We start from the raw sequence: 22476 nt of genomic DNA on the forward strand, positions 1-22476 counted from the left end.
ATGGGGAAGTATACAGTCTTGGAAGGCCGTCTCCCCCGTCCTTCCATTTTATAGTTCTATCCAGGAACAGAAACACTTATCCATCAATTTGAGGTTGCCTCTCATTACAATAAATACATAGACTGATACTCCAGAAATTCCTTTCAGTTCAGGAATGCAGAGAACCAAGACCCATACTAACAGTAACAAGAACAAAGTATTTAGGGGAAGACCCCAAGCGCACAGCAGTATAAACGCTGATCGTCAACCATCATGTTCTGAGAAAAAAAAAAGAATTCCCAGTGAAACGGAGATAAACACTGGGAAAGTGTGCGATCTTCATTGAAAGCACATTTAAGCCTGCATTCGATCATACCCGCTGTGTTACTACTCCTTTTGTTTATAAGCGGACCAGTTTCACACTGGCATGCTAAATATAATGCTGCAGTCATTCATCAAGGCAATTCTTATATTGTAGACAGACTTATACAGAGGATTATGTGCGCCACAAATAACACTTTTCATAAAGAGAGCTTGAAATAAATAAGTAAATAAATAAATAGAAAGTGAGTAAAGGAATGCCTTGGAAAAACTACATTATTCATTAGTTTGTTCATTTATTTAAGGGTATGCGTAATGCCCTTTCTTTTTTCTTCATGTATTCATTTATTAATTTATCCATCCTCCCAACCATCCGTTATCAAAATTCCTTAAAGCAGTTCGATTTATTTGAGAATGTCTTTTACTGCCGTGCCCGATTCTCCTGCTGGATTTCTCTCGCGTCCGTTTAATTTTGCTCAAAAACACCAGCGCGATTTGACTCCTTCCCTCTTTTTCTCATTTACCGTAACTCCGCATTTTATTGTTGCACTTCCCCAGAAATCCTCTAGGGTGCGATAGTCCCTCGTTTTTCATCCGATGCTTCTCGGTCCCCAAACTCTTTTTTTTCTCTCTCTCGTTTTATTTCCTGACGTCAGGCAGTGTGCCTCTCGCCGTTCCAAGCCGCTCTGGGGAGCTTTTTCACTAGGATTTGAGCAGGGAATCGCAGTCGGTGGGACTGAGTCCGAGCGGCCAGCGCGCGCCATGAACGTGGTAATCTTGCTCCTGTGCGCGTGCATCTGTATCGACGGATTCGAAGCGCCAACAGGTGAGCGGACTTCTGACTCCTCGCATGGCTTTTTTTTTTTGGTTCGGCTTACCTCCGAGTCGCACAGGAGGGCGCCTCAGTTGCATCGTCTGCGGTCAGAGAGCTGCAGCTCTTAAGTTTTGTTGTTGTTGGACGCAACTTTGTGCGGACGGAGGGAGACGGCGGGGAGTTTGTGACGGGCGGGTTTGTGTGAGCTGTCACCTGGCGCTCCTCACTTCGGTGAGACGCGAGCGCCGCTTTCTTGTTGTTAACTTTAGAAAGTCGCCTGCGCTCCGTCGGAGGGAGACTCTGCCGTCAGTCGTTGAAGGCGAGTGAGTTTCCCGAATGTTCCAGCCGATTGAGAAGGACCCCGTTAAAAGTGTGTAACCCACGAATGGCAGCCACCCCTGTGTGTGAGAGAGAGAGAGAGGCGATCACTTCTCTCCTGGTCGCTTTTTCGCGATTTTTGTGCTGGAGGGACATCATCAGTGAGTGACACACGAGCCTCTTAAGTCATTTTGCTGCTTTTGGGCTGTAAAGTAGAACGCAAATATTTATTCACGGAGCATGAGGTGTTTGACCCACGTTATGTGCTGCATGGTGGTTTTCATTAATTCCGCCCCCTCATTCATTTATCCTGGCAGTTCAATTTTAGAGTTTGCATGTTTACTTTATTACTGTGTGGCATCATTTGCGGGAAATGTTCTGCCTGAACCCTGCCAAGTTCCTCAGTAAGAGAATTTTTATACTTTTGGGAACTGTTTTTTCTTCTTTTTTTTACTGCTGAAATAATATAAAGTTTTAAAAGAGCTTTTATTCGATGCTAATTCTTATCAGTAGGAGTAGCAGCAGGTATGGCACTTTGTTACAGCCGGTGGCAGCAGACCACCATCTCCGTTAGGTCCACCTGTCCATTCCTTGAAGCTGCTACTTCCTTTTCCCCATTATAGGGACCATAAGGTAGCACTGAGTGCAATGCAAGAGCCAGCATTGGGTGGGACATGTGCCCAAATTCATTCATGCCAGGTGAATTTAACTTGAACTTTATTGCCAGGCAACATAGTTGCTTGGAATTTTCCTTGGTGTTACATCCATATACATAACAAGATAAATACAATTAAACAACACAATATACAATACAAGGCACTATCACAATGTTATATACAGTAGTGGTGAAAAGTATATTGCACAAAACAATATAGCAAAGCAGAATTGCACTCTCTTCCAGTAATATATCAAGTAAGTCCTTATATAAGAGAAATAATTTAGATTGGATGTAGGAGTTTACAAATCAGGAAAGGTAGATATGGATCAGAGACTGTTTAACCAGAGTGACTCCTTCTGTGTCTGGTAGTTTTTGCCTTTAGTGACCAGTAAGGTTTCCTTGATGATAAAAACTGAAAGAGATGGTTTCTCAGGTGAGTGTAGTCTTTATATTCCTTGCATGTTTTCTAACCTGTGATTTATACAGGACCTCAGTGGAGTCCAGTTCCAGGCTTACAGTCTTTTCTGCTGTCCCAATAACACGTTGCAGGTTGTTCCCAGTGAGGAGACACATTACAATATCAGACAGCTTTGGGGAAAGTAAGAATGCTTTCAGTAACAACTCTACAAAAACTGCACCAGCATTGTTTGGGACAGGTTAAACTTTTTGAGTTGATGGAGAAAAACCATACGTTGCTAAGCTTTTTTTGGTAAGAAGAGATGTTTTTCTCCCAGTTCAGACTGTGAGTGGTAGTGGTGCCAAGAGATATAAATGATTCCACCCTGTTTGACGTGACCTCATTTATAAAGATGGGAGTAGGAGGTGAGGAGTGTCTCCAAATATCCACAATCGTATTGTTTCCTGTTTACATTTAAACTAATGCACATATCTTTGGGATGTCGAATAAACCCATTTGAACCCCAAGAGAGCAAATCCCTACTGTCATCACATCACAACTTCACAATCTCTATACATCAAAAATGGGCCAAACAGCACACCATCTATCCACTTTTCCATCCTAGGGACAAAAGGATCTAAGACCTCAACTAGAAGAATCCAGTGCAAGTTAGGAGTTGAGCTGTGAATGGGTCTGTTTTTTAATTCTGGCAATGCTGACACTCTAACCTCTCCTGCCCATTCCTGCAGGCATTTCTGAATAATGCTGCCAGTCCCCACAGGTCCTCTGTCTGCCATATTTTTCATTTTGTGTCAATGATGTAATGAGCAGCCTGCACAAAGACTTTACCAGATACAAAACTATAGGGATGAATGTCTTGACAGACAAGTTCAACACAACAACAACATGGCTCCCTATTGTTTCTTGCTTAAGACTATCATTGAGGACATCATAGTTCTCTCTGAAACACAATATGGGTTGGTCAGAAGATTTGGAATTGTGTCCAGTGAACCTTATAGCTTGCCACACATATCAATCTAGATGAGAACTAGTAAAAACCTGATCCAATGTCTGACTTCCCCTTCTTTTGTGTTATTTTATATATTTTTTTTATTATATCTTTGCTGTACTAGTTTGGGGCGGCACAGTGGGTAGTGCTGCTGCCTCGCAGTTAGGAGACCTGGGGACCTGGGTTCGCTTCCCGGGTCCTCCCTGCGTGGAGTTTGCATGTTCTCCCCGTGTCTGCGTGGGTTTCCTCCGGGTGCTCCGGTTTCCTCCCACAGTCCAAAGACATACTGGTTAGGTGGATTGGCAATTCTAAATTGGCCCTAGTGTGTGCTTGGTGTGTGGGTGTGTTTGTGTGTGTCCTGCGGTGGGTTGGCACCCTGCCTGGGATTGGTTCCTGCCTTGTGCCCTGTGTTGGCTGGGATTGGCTCCAGCAGATCCCCGTGACCCTGTGTTCGGATTCAGCGGGTTGGAAAATGGATGGATGGATGGTACTAGTTTGTTTTGATTGACAATTGCACATCTGCTGGCTCCATTTCTTCAATATGCTTCAAGGATCTGGACTTTTGCAATGTCATTAATTTTATATAATTTCCAATGAATGTTTAATACTTACATTATCAAAATTATATCTTATTTAATGGCTTTTGCTCATATTCAAAGCTGTAAGATTTTTTTTTACTAGTTTTACTTAATATAATAGGCAATTTGCAATCGCAAGTTTGTCCAACTATCTCGGTTCTGACTGCACATTCCTATCTGCATGAGCGAGAAAAAGTCCCACACTTGTGAATTTATGCCACACCATTTAGAGTCATGGTGTTCCAGCTCCAATGCACATCTCTAGTTAAGAAGTAATTCTGTACCGGCCACCCCTTGATGATAGTGAATGAATACTGTAATCCCAATGAACCATCAGTATTTTTATTTTTATATTATTTTCATACGCTGTGTTTTTAATTAAATCATCTTATAACAGATAAAGCATTTATTATATTTTGAAACTCTCATTAACCAAACCTTTATTCACAAAACACCAATGTGATGGTACCCAACAGTATGTGTCATGCAAGCCGCCTCATTTTGGGGAATTACAGGATGTGCTGGTATTATTATTTTTTGTTTTTATGTGATGATCTGAATGCACAAGAACAGACAGACTCAAAATAACTACCTGTATGACTTTGGCAAGTCTCTACTGTTGTCTCATTCCCTGTTCTCTAGTCTCTGCCATTTGAGTAGCTTTTGAAATGGCACACCCAGATTATTTTTCTTGGCCACAAGCCACTGTCGCTTCATTTTCCTGTAGGAAGGCCTGTGGTTTTTAAGTACAGTGTGGCGTTTGCTTTTAATTAGGAGTTTAATGAAAGCAGACTCCGAATGCAGTGATTTGGAAGGACTTCTCTGACAACTATTATAGTTTTTCTGCTGTTCTTTTGTTGCCTGTGGGCTTAGCTTTGAACTTTACTCTCCAATATTTTCTTTTATTTTTTGCACAGTTAAGATATTTTGTATTTATTGTTACTATCATCTGTCACAGTGGAATGTGCTACCATGATGAAAACACTGCTTAGCACCTAAAGAAACAATAGGAGCAGGAAGCTCCGCCAATAACAGACACCATTGCCTATCTCAAAGCAGACTGACTGTCATCTTTATGCTTCACAAAGTAGCTCCATTGCCTCATGTGGACCACGTGAAATAAGTTTGTTGGTTGTCAATGTGTTCTCTGGTAATTTGCTAATTATAGTCATTTATTAATGTATAATTGTATTGTTTATAAAATCTCATTATTGAGAGTTACAGAAGTTTCACTTGATTTGTCATTAGCTGGTAGTTTTGAAATAAATAAAGCTTGGCACAAGTTTTGTAAATGTAACATCTTTACAGTCCTCAAACCAGCAGTGTTCAGGTTTTGTTATGAACTACAGCTTTATAAATGTGAAGATTGTCGTTAACCTTTTGAAATGCTTTCATGAATGACTAGCACTGAAAACAAGTAATTCTGTACTTGCTCTTTTTTCCACTTAAGGTACAGAATGTTATGTACAGTATATATTTGTAGTTTAGTCCGGGTTTTGATTTTTTTTAAACTATTTAAAAGTTTTTGTATTTCATAGCCTTTTCTTCATCGAGAAGAATAGCACTCTGAGTATTGGAATTGTGTGGTTGCTTAAAATAAACTTGGCTACATTCTCTTTCTATTATAGTACTTGATTAAAATCCATTTGAGTGTTATTCTTGGCTTTGTTTAGGATTTATGCATCTATCCATCTGTTTTCTTTACTTGGTACTTTTTCCTTGTTCAGGTTGTAGAAAGCCTAAGTCTATAGTGTTAACAGTAACTGGAAGGCACCTGTCAATCACATGGTACATCAGACATGCTTTATACTCAAATTCATTCACCAGATGAAGTCATCCTGACTCTGTGCATTTGACCCCAAAACTGGAGTCTTCATGGACACTGGAAAAATATGAAAACTGCACGCAGAAGTCAGCACAGCTAAAACTGATCTGCACTCTGGTTGCTGCACCACAGGGTCATCTAGATTTATACATCGATTGTATGATACATAGAATATACACAGCACATATGCACACTTGATACACCATAGTCATTTACACATAACATTTATTTTACCACTTTCTTACTCTAGCAACAATATGTGTTCCTCTAATGGCATTTATTACTGGCAAGATTTTTTTAGGTAGCTCGAAGCCTTGAGTTAACAGTACCTCCAGTTTGGAGCAATGCCTGTGTTTTACCTGCATCTTTATGAGTATTATTTAGCTTTTTTGCGGGGGTGATATCTCTTCTTTTCCCAACTTTGGTTTTACTGTATGTACTGTACTGTATATATATTATGTTTTGGGTTTACTCCTCACCTTGTTTTAAAAATCATTTTTGGATACTACATTAATGGTTGGCTAATAAAGTTACTGTATATGTCAGGCAGTTGCAACTTGTGATGAAGGAAAACAAGTGTGTGTGTATTACACCCTCCATAATGTCACCAAATAACTTCAAAATCAGAAAATCCATTCCACTGGATGCAGTGTAGAAAATGACAAAAGCATGACTAACTCTCTTTTAAATTCATTGTCTTACCTGCATATCCAGTTCAGGATTGTGAGAGACTAATCATCATTCATGTAGCACTGGTCTAAAGACAGGAAAAACACAGGCATAATCTTTTAGCAAGTACACTATAAGGTCAAATGTATGTGGACATCCCTCCAAATTATGGAGTTCAGTTTCACCCATTGGTAACAGGTACATAGAGTTGGAACATAGCCATGTAATCTCCCTTGACAAACGTTGGCAGTAGAATGGGTCATACTGAACAGTTACTATTGCAAAGTGGAAGTGTCTAGGTGCAATAACAGCTCAGCCGTGAAGTGGTAGATCATACAAACTCACAAAGCAGGTCTACTGAGTGCAGAAGCACATAGCATGCAAAAAAATCACTATGATCTTTTGCATCACTCACAACAGATATCCAAACTGCCTCTGGGTCAGGAATGTCATGAAATGAGTTTCCATAGCTGAGCAACTCCATGCAAGTGTAATATCACTATGTGCAATGCCAAGCATTGGCTGGAGTGGTATAATGCATGCTACCATTGGACTGTGGATCAGTGGAAATGTGGTCCGTGAAGTGACAAGTCACATTTCATTATCTGGCAGTCCCATGGACAAGTGTGGGTTCTCCAGATCACTTGCATAAAAATCGGGGTCCGACAAATCAGAGTCCAATTCAGCGATAATATGAAAAAAGTCATCCACGGATTATGGGGCACAGTGGTGAAGCAGTATCAATGAGCTAGCACCCTGTCCAGGGATTGGTCCTGCCTTACACTGTATGCTTGCTGAGACTGGATGGATAGATGAATGGAATAATTAAACATTTACTATGAAGATGTTTCAATGTTCCTTAAAAAGTTTGAAGAATTGGCATTCTAAGCTTACAGATGGTTTGCATTTATTAAATAGCTTATTGTGTGGCAATTGGTTCCATAGAGAAAGAAAAGGAAGGATAGGAATTGGGGCTTGGTATGTTTGAAAGAGACAGTACTGCTGCATTAAATTATTTCATCAAGGGATGTGCACACCCCAGCAAGCATCTTGTGGGAGGCAGGAACAATCTCTGGATGAGGCGGCAGCTCATTGCTACCACTGCGCCACTGTGCCCCCATGTTTAATACATGCTTTCATTCATTTCATCATGAAAATGATATCAAGTATACATATTAATATTTAAATTGTTTAGAGAGCTGTAATATCATGAATGTAATGTATTCTGTGTCCTGTTGATGTAACAGAAAAGCCTGTTTAAGAAACACGTAGTGATTCACGCACAAAGAGCACATACAAGAACACATACAATATGAAGCATTATTGTGCTATTTTAGTTAGGATGGGAATCAGAGAAACTCTAGTAAATATAGCACACATTATACACTACATGTCAACATTTTGTCATTAGTAGTATAACCTGCAAAACGTTTCTGTTTTAGTTATGTGTTCAGCATTTTTTGCCTCACATTTCCTGTCAACCTACATTTACCCAGATCGTTGTAGACACAGAACACACATGAATGCATGTATTCCAAATAACGATTATTTACCCAATACAATTCCAGACCTACCTCACACCCAGGTAAACAGACTTGAGCTGGATGAATGTTTTGTCCGACTTGAGCTGTGTCAGTGGGCTTTGGGATAGCAGGCTGCTTGTTGCCAGTGCTGATTGACACATTTGCAAAACAAAGATGCTGGTGAGGAAGTGTGAAGGAATTTAAGGTGAACTGGGATTACGACTTTTTTTGTAGGCTTCAGGGATTCCTGAAGGGAGATATGTGATGGTCATGGGCATCTTATTTAACTGTAAAATGATTTTGATAAATGTTTATGCACCCAATGTCGATGATAAGGAATTCATGCAAAATCTATTTGCATCCATTCCCAATGTGAACACTCATAAAATTATAATGGCTGGGGACTTTAATTGTGTTTTAAATCCACTCTTAGATAGGACTCCTGTCACAGGGGGACGACATCTAACACTGCAAAGACAATTACACAGTTTGTAATTGACCACAACTTATCAGACCCCTGGAGGTTTCTAAACCCAAACTCAAGAACATATTCGTTTTACTCACCAGTGCATCATAGCTACTCAAGAATTGATTCTTTATAGATAATAATTTATTGCCTACGATTAAATCTTGCAAATATGACACAATTGTTATCTCCGACCATGCACCTCTGGTCTTGGAGCTAAAATCATTATGCCCCTCACACTTATCTCACAAATGGCATCTTAACCCACTTCTATTAGCAGATGAGAACTGTACAGAATTTATATCCAAACAAATCAGTTTCTTCCTAGAGACAAACACACCCTCAGAGGTTTCTGCAGGAACACTCTGGGAAACTCTAAAGGCCTTCTTAAGAGGGCAGATTATTTCATATCTTTCCCACAGAAATAAATTAGATAACCAAGAAAGTGTCAGAGCTAAGAAGCGCAATTACTAGAATAGATGAAGAACAAGCCAGGTGTCCAAGTGAGGCTCTTCATAGGAAAAGGCAGGCTCTGCATACAGAACTCAACATCTTGACAACTAAAGAAACCGAACAACTTATTTATAAATCAAGACATCATTACTATGAAACTGGAGAGAAAGCTAATAAGCTTTTAGCTCAACAAATCCGCAAGCAAGAAGTTCACAATGCAATCCCAGTAATCACCAATACGAATGGAGATGAAATCATTGGCCATAAAAATATAATGCACACATGTAGAGACTACTATAAAACTTTATATTCTACTGAGTTTAAAGAAGACAACAAACAATCTAATGCATTTCTGGATACATTACAGATACCACAAATAGATACTTTTAGTGCTGAGGAACTGGATAAACCTCTGATGGTATCAGAATTACTAGATGCTGTAAAATCACTTCAAGGCGGGAAATCAGCAGGCCCTGATGGCTACCCTGTAGAATTTTATAAAAAATTCTCCACTCAGCTAGCTCCCCTCTTATTGGCAACATTTACAGAAGCTAGAGACAATCAAATTCTACCTCAAACCTTTCGTCAAGCATTAATCACCGTCTTTCCTAAACAAAATAAGGGCTTGTTACAATGTGCATCATACAGACCAATTTCACTTCTGAATAATGATGTTAAGATACTCTCAAAAATCATAGCTAGAAGGATGGAGAAAGTGCTGCATTCGGTAATATCACAGGATCAAACTGGATTTATTAAAGGCCAACACTTATCTTCCAATCTTCGACGCCTGTTTAATGTAATGTTTTCACCAGCAAAGTCAAACACCCCAGAGATATTATTATCATTGGATGCAGAAAAAGCATTTGACATGATTGAATGGAACTACCTTTTCACTACATTAGAGAAATTTGGGTTTGGCCCGAATATTTGTGCATGGATCAAACTACTGTATACCAATCCAGAAGCTTCAGTTTGTATTAACAAAATTTGTTCAGACTACTTTAAACTAGAACATGGCACCAGACAAGAATGCCCCTTGTCACCACTGCTGTTTGCAATCGCCATTGAACCACTGGCGGTCCACTGTCGAAATTCTAATCAGATAAAGGGGATTATCAGAGAAGGACTGGAACAGAAAATTTCTCTATATGCAGATGATATGGTTTTATATATATCAGACCCAGAAAACACTGTGCCTGCAGTTTTAACAGCGCTTACAGAATTTCAAAAGATCTCTGGTTTCAGAATTAATTTGAATAAAAGTATACTCTTTCCAGTGAATTCTCAAGCATATAATATTAGATTGGACACCCTACCTTTTACCATAGCAGCTCAGTTTAAATACCTAGGGGTAAACATCACAAGTAAACATAAAGCTCTTTATCAACAAAATTTCGCCGTCTGTATGAAAAAATTAAGCAAGACTTGCATAGATGGTCAACCCTTCATCTCACTCTAGCTGGAAGAATTAACGTTGTTAAGATGAATATCCTTCCTAAGCTTCTTTTTTTATTTCAAAACATCCCAATATCCATCAATAAATAATTTTTTAAACAATTAGATTCAACCATAACCTCATTTATTTGGAACTCAAAACATTCACGTATCCGAAGAGTGACCCTAATTTTCAGTTTTATTACTGGGCAGCAAACATACAAGCTATAAAAACCTGGAAACAAATAAATGAACGTACACAGGCTTGGTCCACAATAGAAGTAAAATCCTGCAGTACTTCTTTACATTCCCTGCTCTGCGCCCCAATAAATGCAAGTTATCGCAAATATACTAATAACCCAATTGTGCTTCAGTCACTCAGAACATGGAACCAATTTAGAAAGTATTTTAAGATGGAGAATCTTTTATCTGTGGCACCTCTACAAGAGAACGACCTCTTTCAACCCTCGCAAACATATCATGTTTTTAATATCTGGAAAAGATTTGGGATTAAATTGCTCAGAGATCTTTATATAGACAATATCTTTGCATCCTTTGAACAATTACATTCCAAATTTAACCTTCCAGCTACACATTTCTTTCACTATCTTCAAATTAGAAACTTTGTTAAACAGAACCTGCCCTCGTACCCTCCACCATGCTGGAAAAAATACTACTCAATTTCGAGGACTTAGACACCATTTCTGCAATATATAAAATTTTATTAGAGTCCCTTCCTTTCAAAGATTCAAGAGAACAATGAGAAAAAGATCTCTTAATTAATATATCAGAAAAGGAGTGGAAGGTAGCAATGCAGAGAATCCACTCGAGTTCCATATGCGCAAAGTATACAATTATTCAACTCAAAATTATATATCGAGCACATCTGTCTCGCTTAAAACTCCAAAATATTTCCAGGGAAAGATCCAACCTGCGAACGCTGCAACCAAGCTCCTGCCTTACTGGGTCACATGTTTTGGGCCTGCACCAAATTAACATCATTTTGGACTAAAATTTTAAGTGCCTTTCAGACAGCCTTGGTGTCACAATCCCTCCTAACCCATTAATAGCTGTGTTTGGTGTTCTTCCAGATGAATTTGAAGTGGAGAAGGACAAACAAACTGCGATTGCATTCACTACACTTTTGGCACACAGACTTATTTTATTAAATTGGAAGAATCCTAACTCTCCTCTTATAAGTCATTGGGAAACTGATGTTTTATATTATTTGAAATTGGAAAAAATCTAATTCTCAGTTAGAGGATCTGAACAGAACATTTTCAAAAACTGGCAGGATCTAATCAATAATATTTTAGAATAAGAATTTTCTCCGCATTTCTTTTTTTTTCTCCATTTATCTTTATTGCCCTATTAAACTCAATAATTTAGGTATGTATACAAGCTTTAAGTATTACTCCTTTGGCCATGCTCTCCTTCTCAGGGGTGGGGTTTGATTTGTTTTCAATCCTATTTTTTGTAAAAATTGATCTATTTGTACGGAATGATTACAATAAAATTAATTAAAAAAAAAAAAAGGCTTCAGGGATTCTATAGCCAACAAATAGTACGCTATTCCTTGCGTCCACTTTACATTCGCTGAAATTCTGTTTTTTCACGTGCTTTTGCCATTGTCTTTTAATCAAACACTGAACGGGAAAGGTGATATTTATAGTTATTTTGCATATTAAACTATGCAAAATTCTGGGAGGAGTTGGGGTGGTATGGCAGGCGCGTGCACGTGTGTTACTTTTAATGCTGACTGGGATTTAAGGAGCTGAAGTTTGTGGAAGTTGGCTTTCGCATGGCTTTCTGAATTTTTTTGTGCCTACGTACATTTCCATTTTTGTCCGTACGCCATGTTTTAATGCAAGTTCTAGGCACAATGTTATACATGAGGCCCCTGGGCCTTAGTATGTCTTAAAATTAGGTAAATACAACCTCAGATGAACAACAACTCATGTCATTATTTATTTAACAAAAACTAAGCCAAAATTTAGAAGCAGTGTGTGAAACATTAAGTTCATCCTTACTGTTTCCATAGGAATTAAGAGGGTAAGCAGAAGCCAGGTGCTGCTAATCTAATACACTTGATTAATTGATCATGAACAACTGTGACAACCTGTATAAAAGCAGACATTTTGATAGGTTCTTGGTCTGGAGCATTCAGATGTGTGTTAACACAATGCCAAGGAGGAAAGACATTAGCAATGATCTTGGAGAACCAACTGTTGCTGCCTATCAGTCTGGGAAGGGTTATAAGGCCATTTCCAAACAATTTAAAGTCCATCATTCTACAGTGAGAAAGATTATTCACAAGTGGAAAACATTCAAGGCAGTTGCCAATCTCCCCAGGAGTGGACATCTCAGCAAATTCACCCCAATGCCAGACTGTGCAATGCTCAGAGAAATTGCAAATAACCCTAGAGCTACATGTTGGACTCTACAGGCCTCAGTTAGCATGTTAAAAAATTAAAGTACAGTACATGACAGTACAATTAGAAAAACACTGAACATGTATAGCTTGTTCGGAATGGTTGCCAGGAGAAAGCCTCTTCAATCTAAAATGAATATGACAGTACAGCTTAGGTTTGCAAAGTTGCATTTGAACAAAGCACAAGACTTCTGGAACAATGTCCTTAGGACAGATGAGACCAAATTGGAGATGTTTGTCCATAATGCATTGTGCCACAGGTGGTGAAAACCAAACACAGCACATCAGCACAAACACCTCATACCAACTCTCAAAGCATGGTGATGGAGGGGTGCTGATTTGGGCTTGCTTTTTCAGGCACAGGACCTTGGTACCTTGCAGTCATTGAGTGACCACGAACTCCTCTGTATACCAAAGTATTCTAGAGTCAAATGTGAGGCCATCTGTATGACAGCTAAAGCTTGGCCGAAATTAGGTCATGCAACAGGACAATGATCCCAAACACACCAGCGACTCTGCAACAGATGGGATGAAAAAGAAAAGAATCAAGGTGTTGCAAAGTCAACCCAATTGAAATGCTGTGGGAGGACCTTGTGTGTGTGTGTGTGTGTGTGTGAGAGAGGGAGAGGGGTTGCGAGCATGCTAGGAAGGGAAGTGAGGTCAGTAGAGGGGCATGGTCTGGAGTTTTTTTAAGTGGTCTTCCCTTCTGAAGGTCTGTGGAAAAGAGAGAAAATGCATTAGTGCTGTTCATCAACCCCAGTCTCTGTTCCTTACCCTCAGCTAAGCCCTTAGACTGCCTCTCCCATACGCATGTGTGTGACACAGTATACATTATTTAAATGAAGTTAAAAATGTATCTGTAAATGTAATATACATACTTTGATGCATTTCATTTTAAAAATGATATCAAGAGATAGATAGATAGGTAGGTAGATAGATAGATAGATACTTTATTAATCCCAAGGGGAAATTCACAATTCTTCTCCAAGAAGATAGCTCTTGGAAATCTAAATCGACGACAGTCGTTATCATCTGTAAATATATGCCCTCTAACATTGAATTGAATTGAATTCCTTTATTGTTATTTTATGGTACAGTGAGATTCAATATGCAAATCTCTATAAACGTATTTTATTATTTTATAGGAAAATAACAATAATAATAATAATGATAATATGATAAAAAACAATGAAAAATACACAATATGAAAGCATAAGTACAATATACATGTAGTGCAGATAGTGCAAGTGGTTCAAAGAGTGGCTAAGGTTGTGCAATATTATCTGTATTGCAAGTTTACAGTAATTCTAAGTACAAACAGTTCTACCGGGAGTACTTGATGGAGTGATTGAGTGCGTTTATAGCTCTTGGGCTGAAACTATTTCTGAAACTGGAGGTCCCTACAGGAAAAGCTCTAAAGCGTTTGCTGAATGGGAGAAGTTCAAATAGACTGTGCGCATGACTGAGGCAGTGTGTACTATAAATGTTCTCCAGGGTAGATGCTGTATCCCAATAATCATCTGCGCTCTCGACACAGCCCGCCGTAGAGCTTTCCGATCAGCTGTGATTCCACACTCAGATACAGTAGGTTAAAATGCTCTGAGTGGTGCACTGAGAGTAACAACGCTAAAGCAGCTATGGTATGTGGAATAGTTTGGCCATTCCATGGACCATTATATTGTTATAGGTTGATTACAATCAGATGCCTTAAATTTATTAACAATATGCGGTTAATTTCAGTTTTAAATGAGGCCCCAGATGTTTGTTTATTATGTCTTATACGTAAAAGCAAACAACTGTAAAAACTTGTACTTTCTTTTCACATGACTGTAAATATTTGTAAAGGGGGAAGCCAAATCCATATTAATGCCAGTGGTTTTGGACTGGGATGTTCAGTAAGTTCATCTAGGTGTGATGGTTATGTGTCCACCAACTATATATTAGCATATCTCCAGGCTTTCTTATTTTGCCTACCTCATGTTTACACAAAAATCATTTGCATTTATATCAGTAAGTTTTATATGGATTCATCTTTTACCCATTTCGTGTATATTTTTAAGATGTATCAGTGGGCATCTTGCATAAATGTATGGTCCATTTATATTAAAACAAGCATCCCTGATAAGCAGTGCTCTCTTCTGGCGCAGGCATTTTATCACAATGTTGATAACTTCAGTCTTGGCCTTCCCTCCTTTTCTCAGTGTGACCCTGGGAAGTCCCTCAAGCTGTCTTTTTTTAAATGCAAGACAAGTGTCAGTAAATAAATGCATTAAGGATCTGTTAGGTCCTTTGGAATGCTGTAAAATATACAAAGGAAGTACATAAAACAGAGGGTATTTGTCAGGTTAATGGCAAATTAATCTCCATTAGTTTTGTCTCTTTCTGGCTGTAAATCTTAATTTTTAAATGTAAATTAATATCACTATGTCTGGTAATATGACAACTTCTTTCTTGTGCAAGCATCAATCTCGGTTTCAGTAAAGCCATTTTGAGCTTTTTGTGTATTATATCCACATGCAAGTTTTAAACAGCAGGAAGTTTGTTTCAACCACAACATTGCAGTCAGTACAATCTTCCAATAAAACTAATGGGAAATACTATTTTGTGTTTTGAAAAAATGCTTTGCACTTCATCCAGGCATTGAATCTAAACATCCAGGTTTGTGGGTGTGAAGCTTGGCAACTTTGCATAGAAGGCAGAAGCCAAAGCAGGACAGGAGCTTGGACCATAGATGGGGGTATATGTTTACAATGCTCATTGTACTAATGTTAATCCAGAGTAATATTGTCTTAGGGAAGTGGTTAATAGAGTCCATAAAAGGACAAAGTGCAATGCAGGCACAATGAAAATATTCAAACTATCTACGGTTAGTAACATTTGAACTCCATCTTCCAGAACTGTAAGACGGCAGAGTGAGCCACAGAGTCACCATGCCTCCTTGTTCAATATTTGCCATTTTGGATAATACCCTAGTGCAGCTGTGCGCAACCTGCGGCCGTACGGCCGCATGCAGCCGTGGGCAAGGACTTTGGCGGCCGTGGACGTGTATATTAAAGTGTACGTAATGGCGGCCGTGCAGGTGTAGGGTCTCTGGACTCCAGTGAGTAAGGGGTCTCAACGCCGCGGAATCTTTGTCGGCCGGGTCGGTATGGTGACGCCGAAAGCCGATTTGGACTCTGGGGTCTCTAGACTCCTGCAAGTGTAGAATCTCAAACACCGCAGAACCTTCCTTAGCCGGGTCGGTATGTTGACCAAAATGTTGCCCTTTATATATTCATCGAGGCCTAGGGACTCTCGAGCTTACTCCGCATTTCCTGGGAGAAATGGGGTGAGATGGTGCAGCGTGGATAAACAAATGGAAGTAGCATTCGATGTAGTACCGAACCCGATTGGTAGACAGCAATCTAGAGTCTGGAATACGGCTAATGGTCTCCAGCGAGTCCCCTGACTTTGCAAGTCTGTCTGCAAACATGCAAGAGCAAGGAAGCCATTAATGGCGATGTTTTCCAAACTTCCTGAAACAATTGCTGTAAAGGTTTTTTGTCCTATATGACGTTTCGTAGACATTTTTTTACATATGTAGACCAGTAAATTGAATATTGTCAGATATATCATACTCTGTTTTAATGTGTAATCTGTAAATTTTTACATAAATCATAAAACATTATTAAGTTTACTTGGACTTACTGGCGGCCGTTATTAAAGTAAAAAGTCTGTAGTGCGGCCGTTATTAAAGTAAAAAGTCTGTAGTGCGGCCGTCAATAGCGGAAAGGTTGCGCATGCCTGCCCTAGTGCCATTTTTTATCGAACATCTATTGGTGCAGTTTTAAAAGATGTTGTGCATTTTTTATGTTTCCCACCATTAGTGTATGCTTTAGACTGCTGGGTTTTGTTGGTTGTCTTAGTGCTGCTATTTTATTTTTTGATAAACGGCTCATATTTAAAATAAATGTTTGTTTCATTTGTGTGTTGGTTCCAGGCAGTTTGTTTGCAGGGTGGCATAAGAATCCTCTATAAAAGATTGTTGGTTCAGTTTTCATTTTCAAGTCGTGACCCTAAGCAAGTCACTTAACTATCTGTGAGCCATGTGTAAAAAAAAAAAAATATGGAAAAACTTGTCATGTACTGTTGTTGTTAAGTGCCATAGGGTGGAGCTCAGTATTGAAAGGTGCAATGTACAATAAAGAATGTTTGTCAGATTGGAAATGTGAAGTCTTTGACAGAATAGTGATTACCGTCTTCTTTTTTTAATTAATTAGTATGTTAGATGAACTTAACTGTCTTATATTAAAAAAATCAATAACTGTTGTGAAATGTTTTTGAGCACAAAAGTAAATTAGTTTGTATATGAACCTCTGTAAAGGAACACATTAAGCATCTCTACTAACCTGTAGGGAATTTCACTCTGTGTGAGTATAAACATTATTTACTGGTATTAACAGTAAATTAAATTTGTATAGTTAGAGGCGCAAATCATAATAATGCAATGCTTAAAATATGTTATGATGTTGTTTGAAGTTATGAATCAAAAAGTAGAAGCACATTTTACTATTAGCAATACAGTTTTGTAAACAACTCCTTAGTTGCCTATAGCACTTTAAATTAGCAGACAGGCTAATTTGAGAAAACATGAAAATTGAAAAACAGTTTAATACAATACCTTTGGAAAATGCAGGAAGATAGGAGTGTGCAGGTGAGTATGTGTTAGGTTGATTGAGGATACTTATTTTACTCTATGTGTGAGTGAGTGTGTCATATGATGGATTGACATCTTGTCCAGAGTTGTTCCTGCCATGTATCAGATCTTTCCAGATTTCCTCTTGTGGCGGCACTCAGTTGTATTACTGCATGAGATTATAGGAATATTATGTTGATGTTGTTAGATTTATCACAAAGTGCTTTTGTTATTCATATCGAATTATAAAGCACTTCATTTTTGAAAATATTCAGTAAAGCAAAATATACTTGGGCATTGTTCCCTTAATTTTAAACATCTCTATCAATTATTTAGTCACCAGGTTAATCTAACTATATATATATATATATATATATATATATATATATATATATATATATATATATATATATATATATATATATATATATATATATATATATAGTTAAGTACTTTTTATTTTTTGCCATCATTTAGTGCCTGATGCTGCTATGGCTTGGTCATTAGTGGTTATTTGATAGAATTCAATTTAACAATCTATAAAATGATGCTCCTCAGTAGATGGTGCTGCTACTGTTCCCAGTGCTTGTTAGTCTGGCCCATTGTCTGAGAGAGTAGTAACTGAAGCGCGCTTTGTGCATACATGCAGAGATCTGTTAGGAAAATAGAGAACATCATTATCTTAACATACTGTGCATTGTTGGTAGGTCAGTATTTTCATAATGATGTCAATGAGTGGATCTCAGAGATTAGTGATAAGAATAGGCACTGACATTCTGATGCATTTTAATTTTTACCCTTGCATCAGAGGGTCAATTATGTGCCCTACGACTCAGCTACTGCCACAGTTAACTAAAGGACTAAGTACTATATTCATAAGGTTTACATGGTTCCTAAAATGCAACTTTTGTATTCTGAGCTGAGTGAGCCTGACACCATATCCTGCTGTTAGTCTGCAATGAGGCCTTCTGCATGGTGAGACACAGCCATTAGTTAGTAATTACTACCAAGAATTGTCCTGGGCATTATTTGTTTAATCTTTTTTATAATGGAAGAGCAATATGTGAATGGCAAGCCTATGAACATTGTGTTGGCCACCTTTGCAAAGAATACTGGAGTTGTTTTCAGAAGAATATAGAATTTGAATAAACTGAAGTAAAGGGTGTTTTGTTTAATGATCGTTTATACTCTGGGGTCCTAGAGTGAATAAGACCCAAGATTTCTTGCCTGTCGTCCAAAATTCAGTAGTGATTATTTAGAAGGAAGCAGATTGTTGGAAAGGATAAAATGACCAATACGAATGACTTTGTCAAAAAATTGCTCTGTGCCAGCTGCAGGTTGATCAGTCTCTTGGAATCATCATTCCAGTCTTCATATAGCATATACAGAAACTGTCTTTACTTAATAATATTCATAATAATTAATGTAATTTATATAGTTATTTTCTAAACTACTTAAAGCACTTTACATAAGAAAGTGTGAAATCACATCAACCACCACTAATGTGTAGCATCCACATAGATGATGTGACAGTAGCCATTTATGTGCCAGTACGCTTTACCACATATTAGCTGTTAGGTGATGAAGAGCTGAGAGAGTTAGCTAGCCAGTAAGGTACAGGGAATGATTAGTGGGGCACAGTGACCATGCTGTGGTGGTAAATGTAGCCAGCACATTAAGGTACTCCCTAATTGATAGATGCCCTGGGATCTTTTATAACTATAGAGAATCAGGACCTCAGTTTTACATCTCATCTGGAGGACACCAATTTTCAATAGCACAGTCTCCGTATCAATGCACTGGAGCATTAGGAGCCACACAGACCACAGGGTGCATGCCATCCTGATGGGCTCACCAATACCAACCCATGTATTTCCTAGATGGTCTCCCATCCAAGTACTGGCTAGGCACAAACATGCTTCAGGTGGATTACCTGTTCTGAAGTGCAGGTGGGATGGCTGCAAGGTTAAAAGAACATTGAAGTAATCTGGTAAGTCAGGATTGTTCTTTATTTGTGCAGAAAAAGTGATGTTATCTGCACTGCTTTTATAGCCACTTTGAGCCTTAAAAGAATACTTTGTCATTTTCAAAACAAAACCTAAACAATTTTTACTTAAAGATGATACAGCATATGTTAGTAAAGATGTTTATGAATGGGGCAGTCCAAAATACAGTATTTAATCTTTTTGTAATTGCACTCATTTAAAACATGTAATAGAAAATAACTGGCAACTGAAGTGTGGCAAGTGATCAATATGCACATCATCCAGGTCTGGCACCCACCTTACACATAATGCTGCTGGAATCAGAGAATAGATGAATGAATTGAATATACTTTGCTAGTTTTAGGGAAAATTTGTCTGTTGTACAATGATAAGTAATGTTGTCTGCTTACTGCACTGACAAAGATGTGTATCCATGCGCTCAGAGTTTAAGTACGTTTTCATCAGGTACCACAAGCCACATGCAGCTGAGATTAGTTCCTACCTTTAACACTTTTGGCTTGTGAAATAACAAATATCTTCTCTCATGTCTCTCTATTATAAAAAAAATCTTGTGAGGGAGACTAGGGAGGTGAGACATGATCTTCTCGGAAGACAATTTGATGTCTTGTGAGAGACACTTTAACGTCACGTGAGACAAGGCAATGAGACAACATTTAAAACAAGTTCACAGACAGAACTACATTTTAAAGGAACAGAACAGAAACAGAAACCAACAAAAACAAAATAAAGGCATGAGAAAAAATAAATTAAATATCAGCTATAATAACAAAATACACAAAACTTTGGACTGGTACCTAATAAGTACAGAGTTAATTAGTGAAATCGATTACAGTAATTTGCAAATACAGTGATCACCCGCCTATTGCGGAAGTTACGTTCCAGACCCATCAGCGATAGGTGAAAATCTGCGATATAGAAAGACCAAATAAATAAACATTTTTTTTATAGTTTAAGCCTTAAAATACCCCTTCCACACACTTTAAACAGATGTAAACTTATTAAAACACACTTTGTAAACACATATGATATGTGGATGTCGGGCTAAGGATATGAGTAACATCTCTCTATTATAAAAAAAAATCTTGGCAGGGAGTCCAGGGAGACAAGGCTTGATCTTCTCTGGAGACAATTTGACATCTCGCGAGAGACATTTTAATGTCACACAAGACAAGGCAGTGAGACAGAAGGACAGCTGCTATACAGGCTTTTAAATGATCGACAAGCACAGTGTGACACGCAGAACAGGCATCTTGGCAGAAGCAGCACAAAGCCAGTAGCTGATCCGTCCACTTCTCCTTAGCGTGCGTTCAGCTCCTCCCCTTCACAACGCGAGTGGGAGAGACGCGAAGTGGCAGGAGCGTAGCGCGCCTCCAGGGGGGGTTAAGCGAAGCGATCAAGACCAGATCATTTCGGAGAGACACTGTGACAACATGCAAGACTAGACATTACAACCTTATGAAGCAAAACCCGTGAGATGGTGACACTTGCACGTCACACCCTACTTACAAACAATTTAAAACAAGTTCATTGACATCTAACCTAGCAGTTGTTGGAATGCTTTTGGCAGACAAACTTCAGATGCTCCCAGTTCTTAAAACAATGACAAGCAGAACACGTAGCTCGCCAGCAGCAGCTTCAGCAAGAAAGCAGATGATCCGAGCGCTTCTCCTTAGCGTGCGTTCAGCCCTCATCCCCTCCTTCAGAACGCTAGCTGCAGCGACCCGAAGTGGCAAAAGGACAGCTGCTGTACGGGCTTTTAAGTGATTAACGCAAAGTGCGACAAGCTGAACACACAGATGGCCAGCAGCAGCAGCAAGACAGCAGCTGAATCGATCGCATCTCTTTTGTGTGCGTTCAGCCCCCCCCCCCCCCCCCCTTCACAATGCGAGCAGCGTTATAAGTCCCGCGAGAAAGAGATTTAACCAAGCCCGGGGCAGGAAATAAAGGACAAATATTGTTTTTACCAAAGTTTTAAAGTAAAAATGAAAATAATGCATATGTAACAATTCCCATGAAAATAACAATCTCTTTAAATTGTTTATCTGGTAAACCAAACCTGGGGGTGGATGAGCGAAGCGAGCAGGGGGCAGAGCCCTATAATAATAATAAATCTGCGATGTAGCGGGGGCGTGATAGCTGAACCGCGATACAGCTGGGGATCACTGTAATGGGAAATCAGTTTTACCAACGATAAAATATAGCCAAGCAACATGTCTTTCCACAAAATACTATATTTACATGTTTTTAAATAAATCATGTAATTTTATATATAACTAGGGGGCTTCACTCGCCATCCCCTGTGTTTGGTTAATCCATCCATCCATCATTCAACCTGCTATATCCTAACTACAGGGTCACTAGGGTCTACTGGAGCCAATCCCAGCCAACAAAGTGGCGCAAGGCAGGAAACAAACCCCGGGCAGGGCGCTAGCCCATCGCAGGGCTTGCACACACACACACCAAGCACACACTAGGGACAATTTAGAATCATCAATCCACCCAACCTTCATGTCCTTGGACTGTGGGAAGAAGCACCCGGAGGAAAGCCACGCAGACATGGGGAGAACATGCACACTCCACGCAGGGAGGACCAGGGAAGCGAACCCAGGTCTCCTAACTGCGAGGCAGCAGCGCTACGCATATCACGATCTCCTTTGGTGTCTAATGTTATTCACGGAATATATATATCACCTTTCTTGTCACCTGTTAAAATGTGCATCGCTTCTCCGTCATCCTAAATATACACCTGACCGAATTGTGTATTCTTTGAAGTTAAACTTGCCGTTGCTTTAACTGTTGTGGGATGACCTTGCTTTGTCCTGCTATTTTTTCAGTTACACCTGGCTCTGATGATTAATTACCTTTTGTTGGCGCTAATGAGATCTTTACTATATTTTTTTTTGAATACTGTAGCGAC

At 39.0% G+C, this 22476-nt stretch overlaps 1 protein-coding gene across 4 annotated transcripts in view; it reads left to right on the forward strand.

The window, feature by feature from the left end:
* Positions 1-985: 985 nt before the first annotated feature.
* LOC114664826 (receptor-type tyrosine-protein phosphatase U-like) overlaps positions 986-22476 on the forward strand; it is a 1094815-nt gene continuing 1073324 nt past the window's right edge. For all 4 annotated transcript variants that reach the window (XM_028819112.2, XM_028819113.2, XM_028819114.2 and 1 more), the window contains exon 1: positions 986-1126. In XM_028819112.2, coding sequence (XP_028674945.1) covers positions 1063-1126 — 64 coding nt within the window. In that variant the 5' untranslated portion in view covers positions 986-1062. The remainder of the gene's footprint in view (positions 1127-22476) is intronic.

The sequence above is a fragment of the Erpetoichthys calabaricus genome, chromosome 14 (genome assembly GCF_900747795.2).
Source record: "Erpetoichthys calabaricus chromosome 14, fErpCal1.3, whole genome shotgun sequence".
Lineage (NCBI taxonomy): Eukaryota > Metazoa > Chordata > Cladistia > Polypteriformes > Polypteridae > Erpetoichthys > Erpetoichthys calabaricus.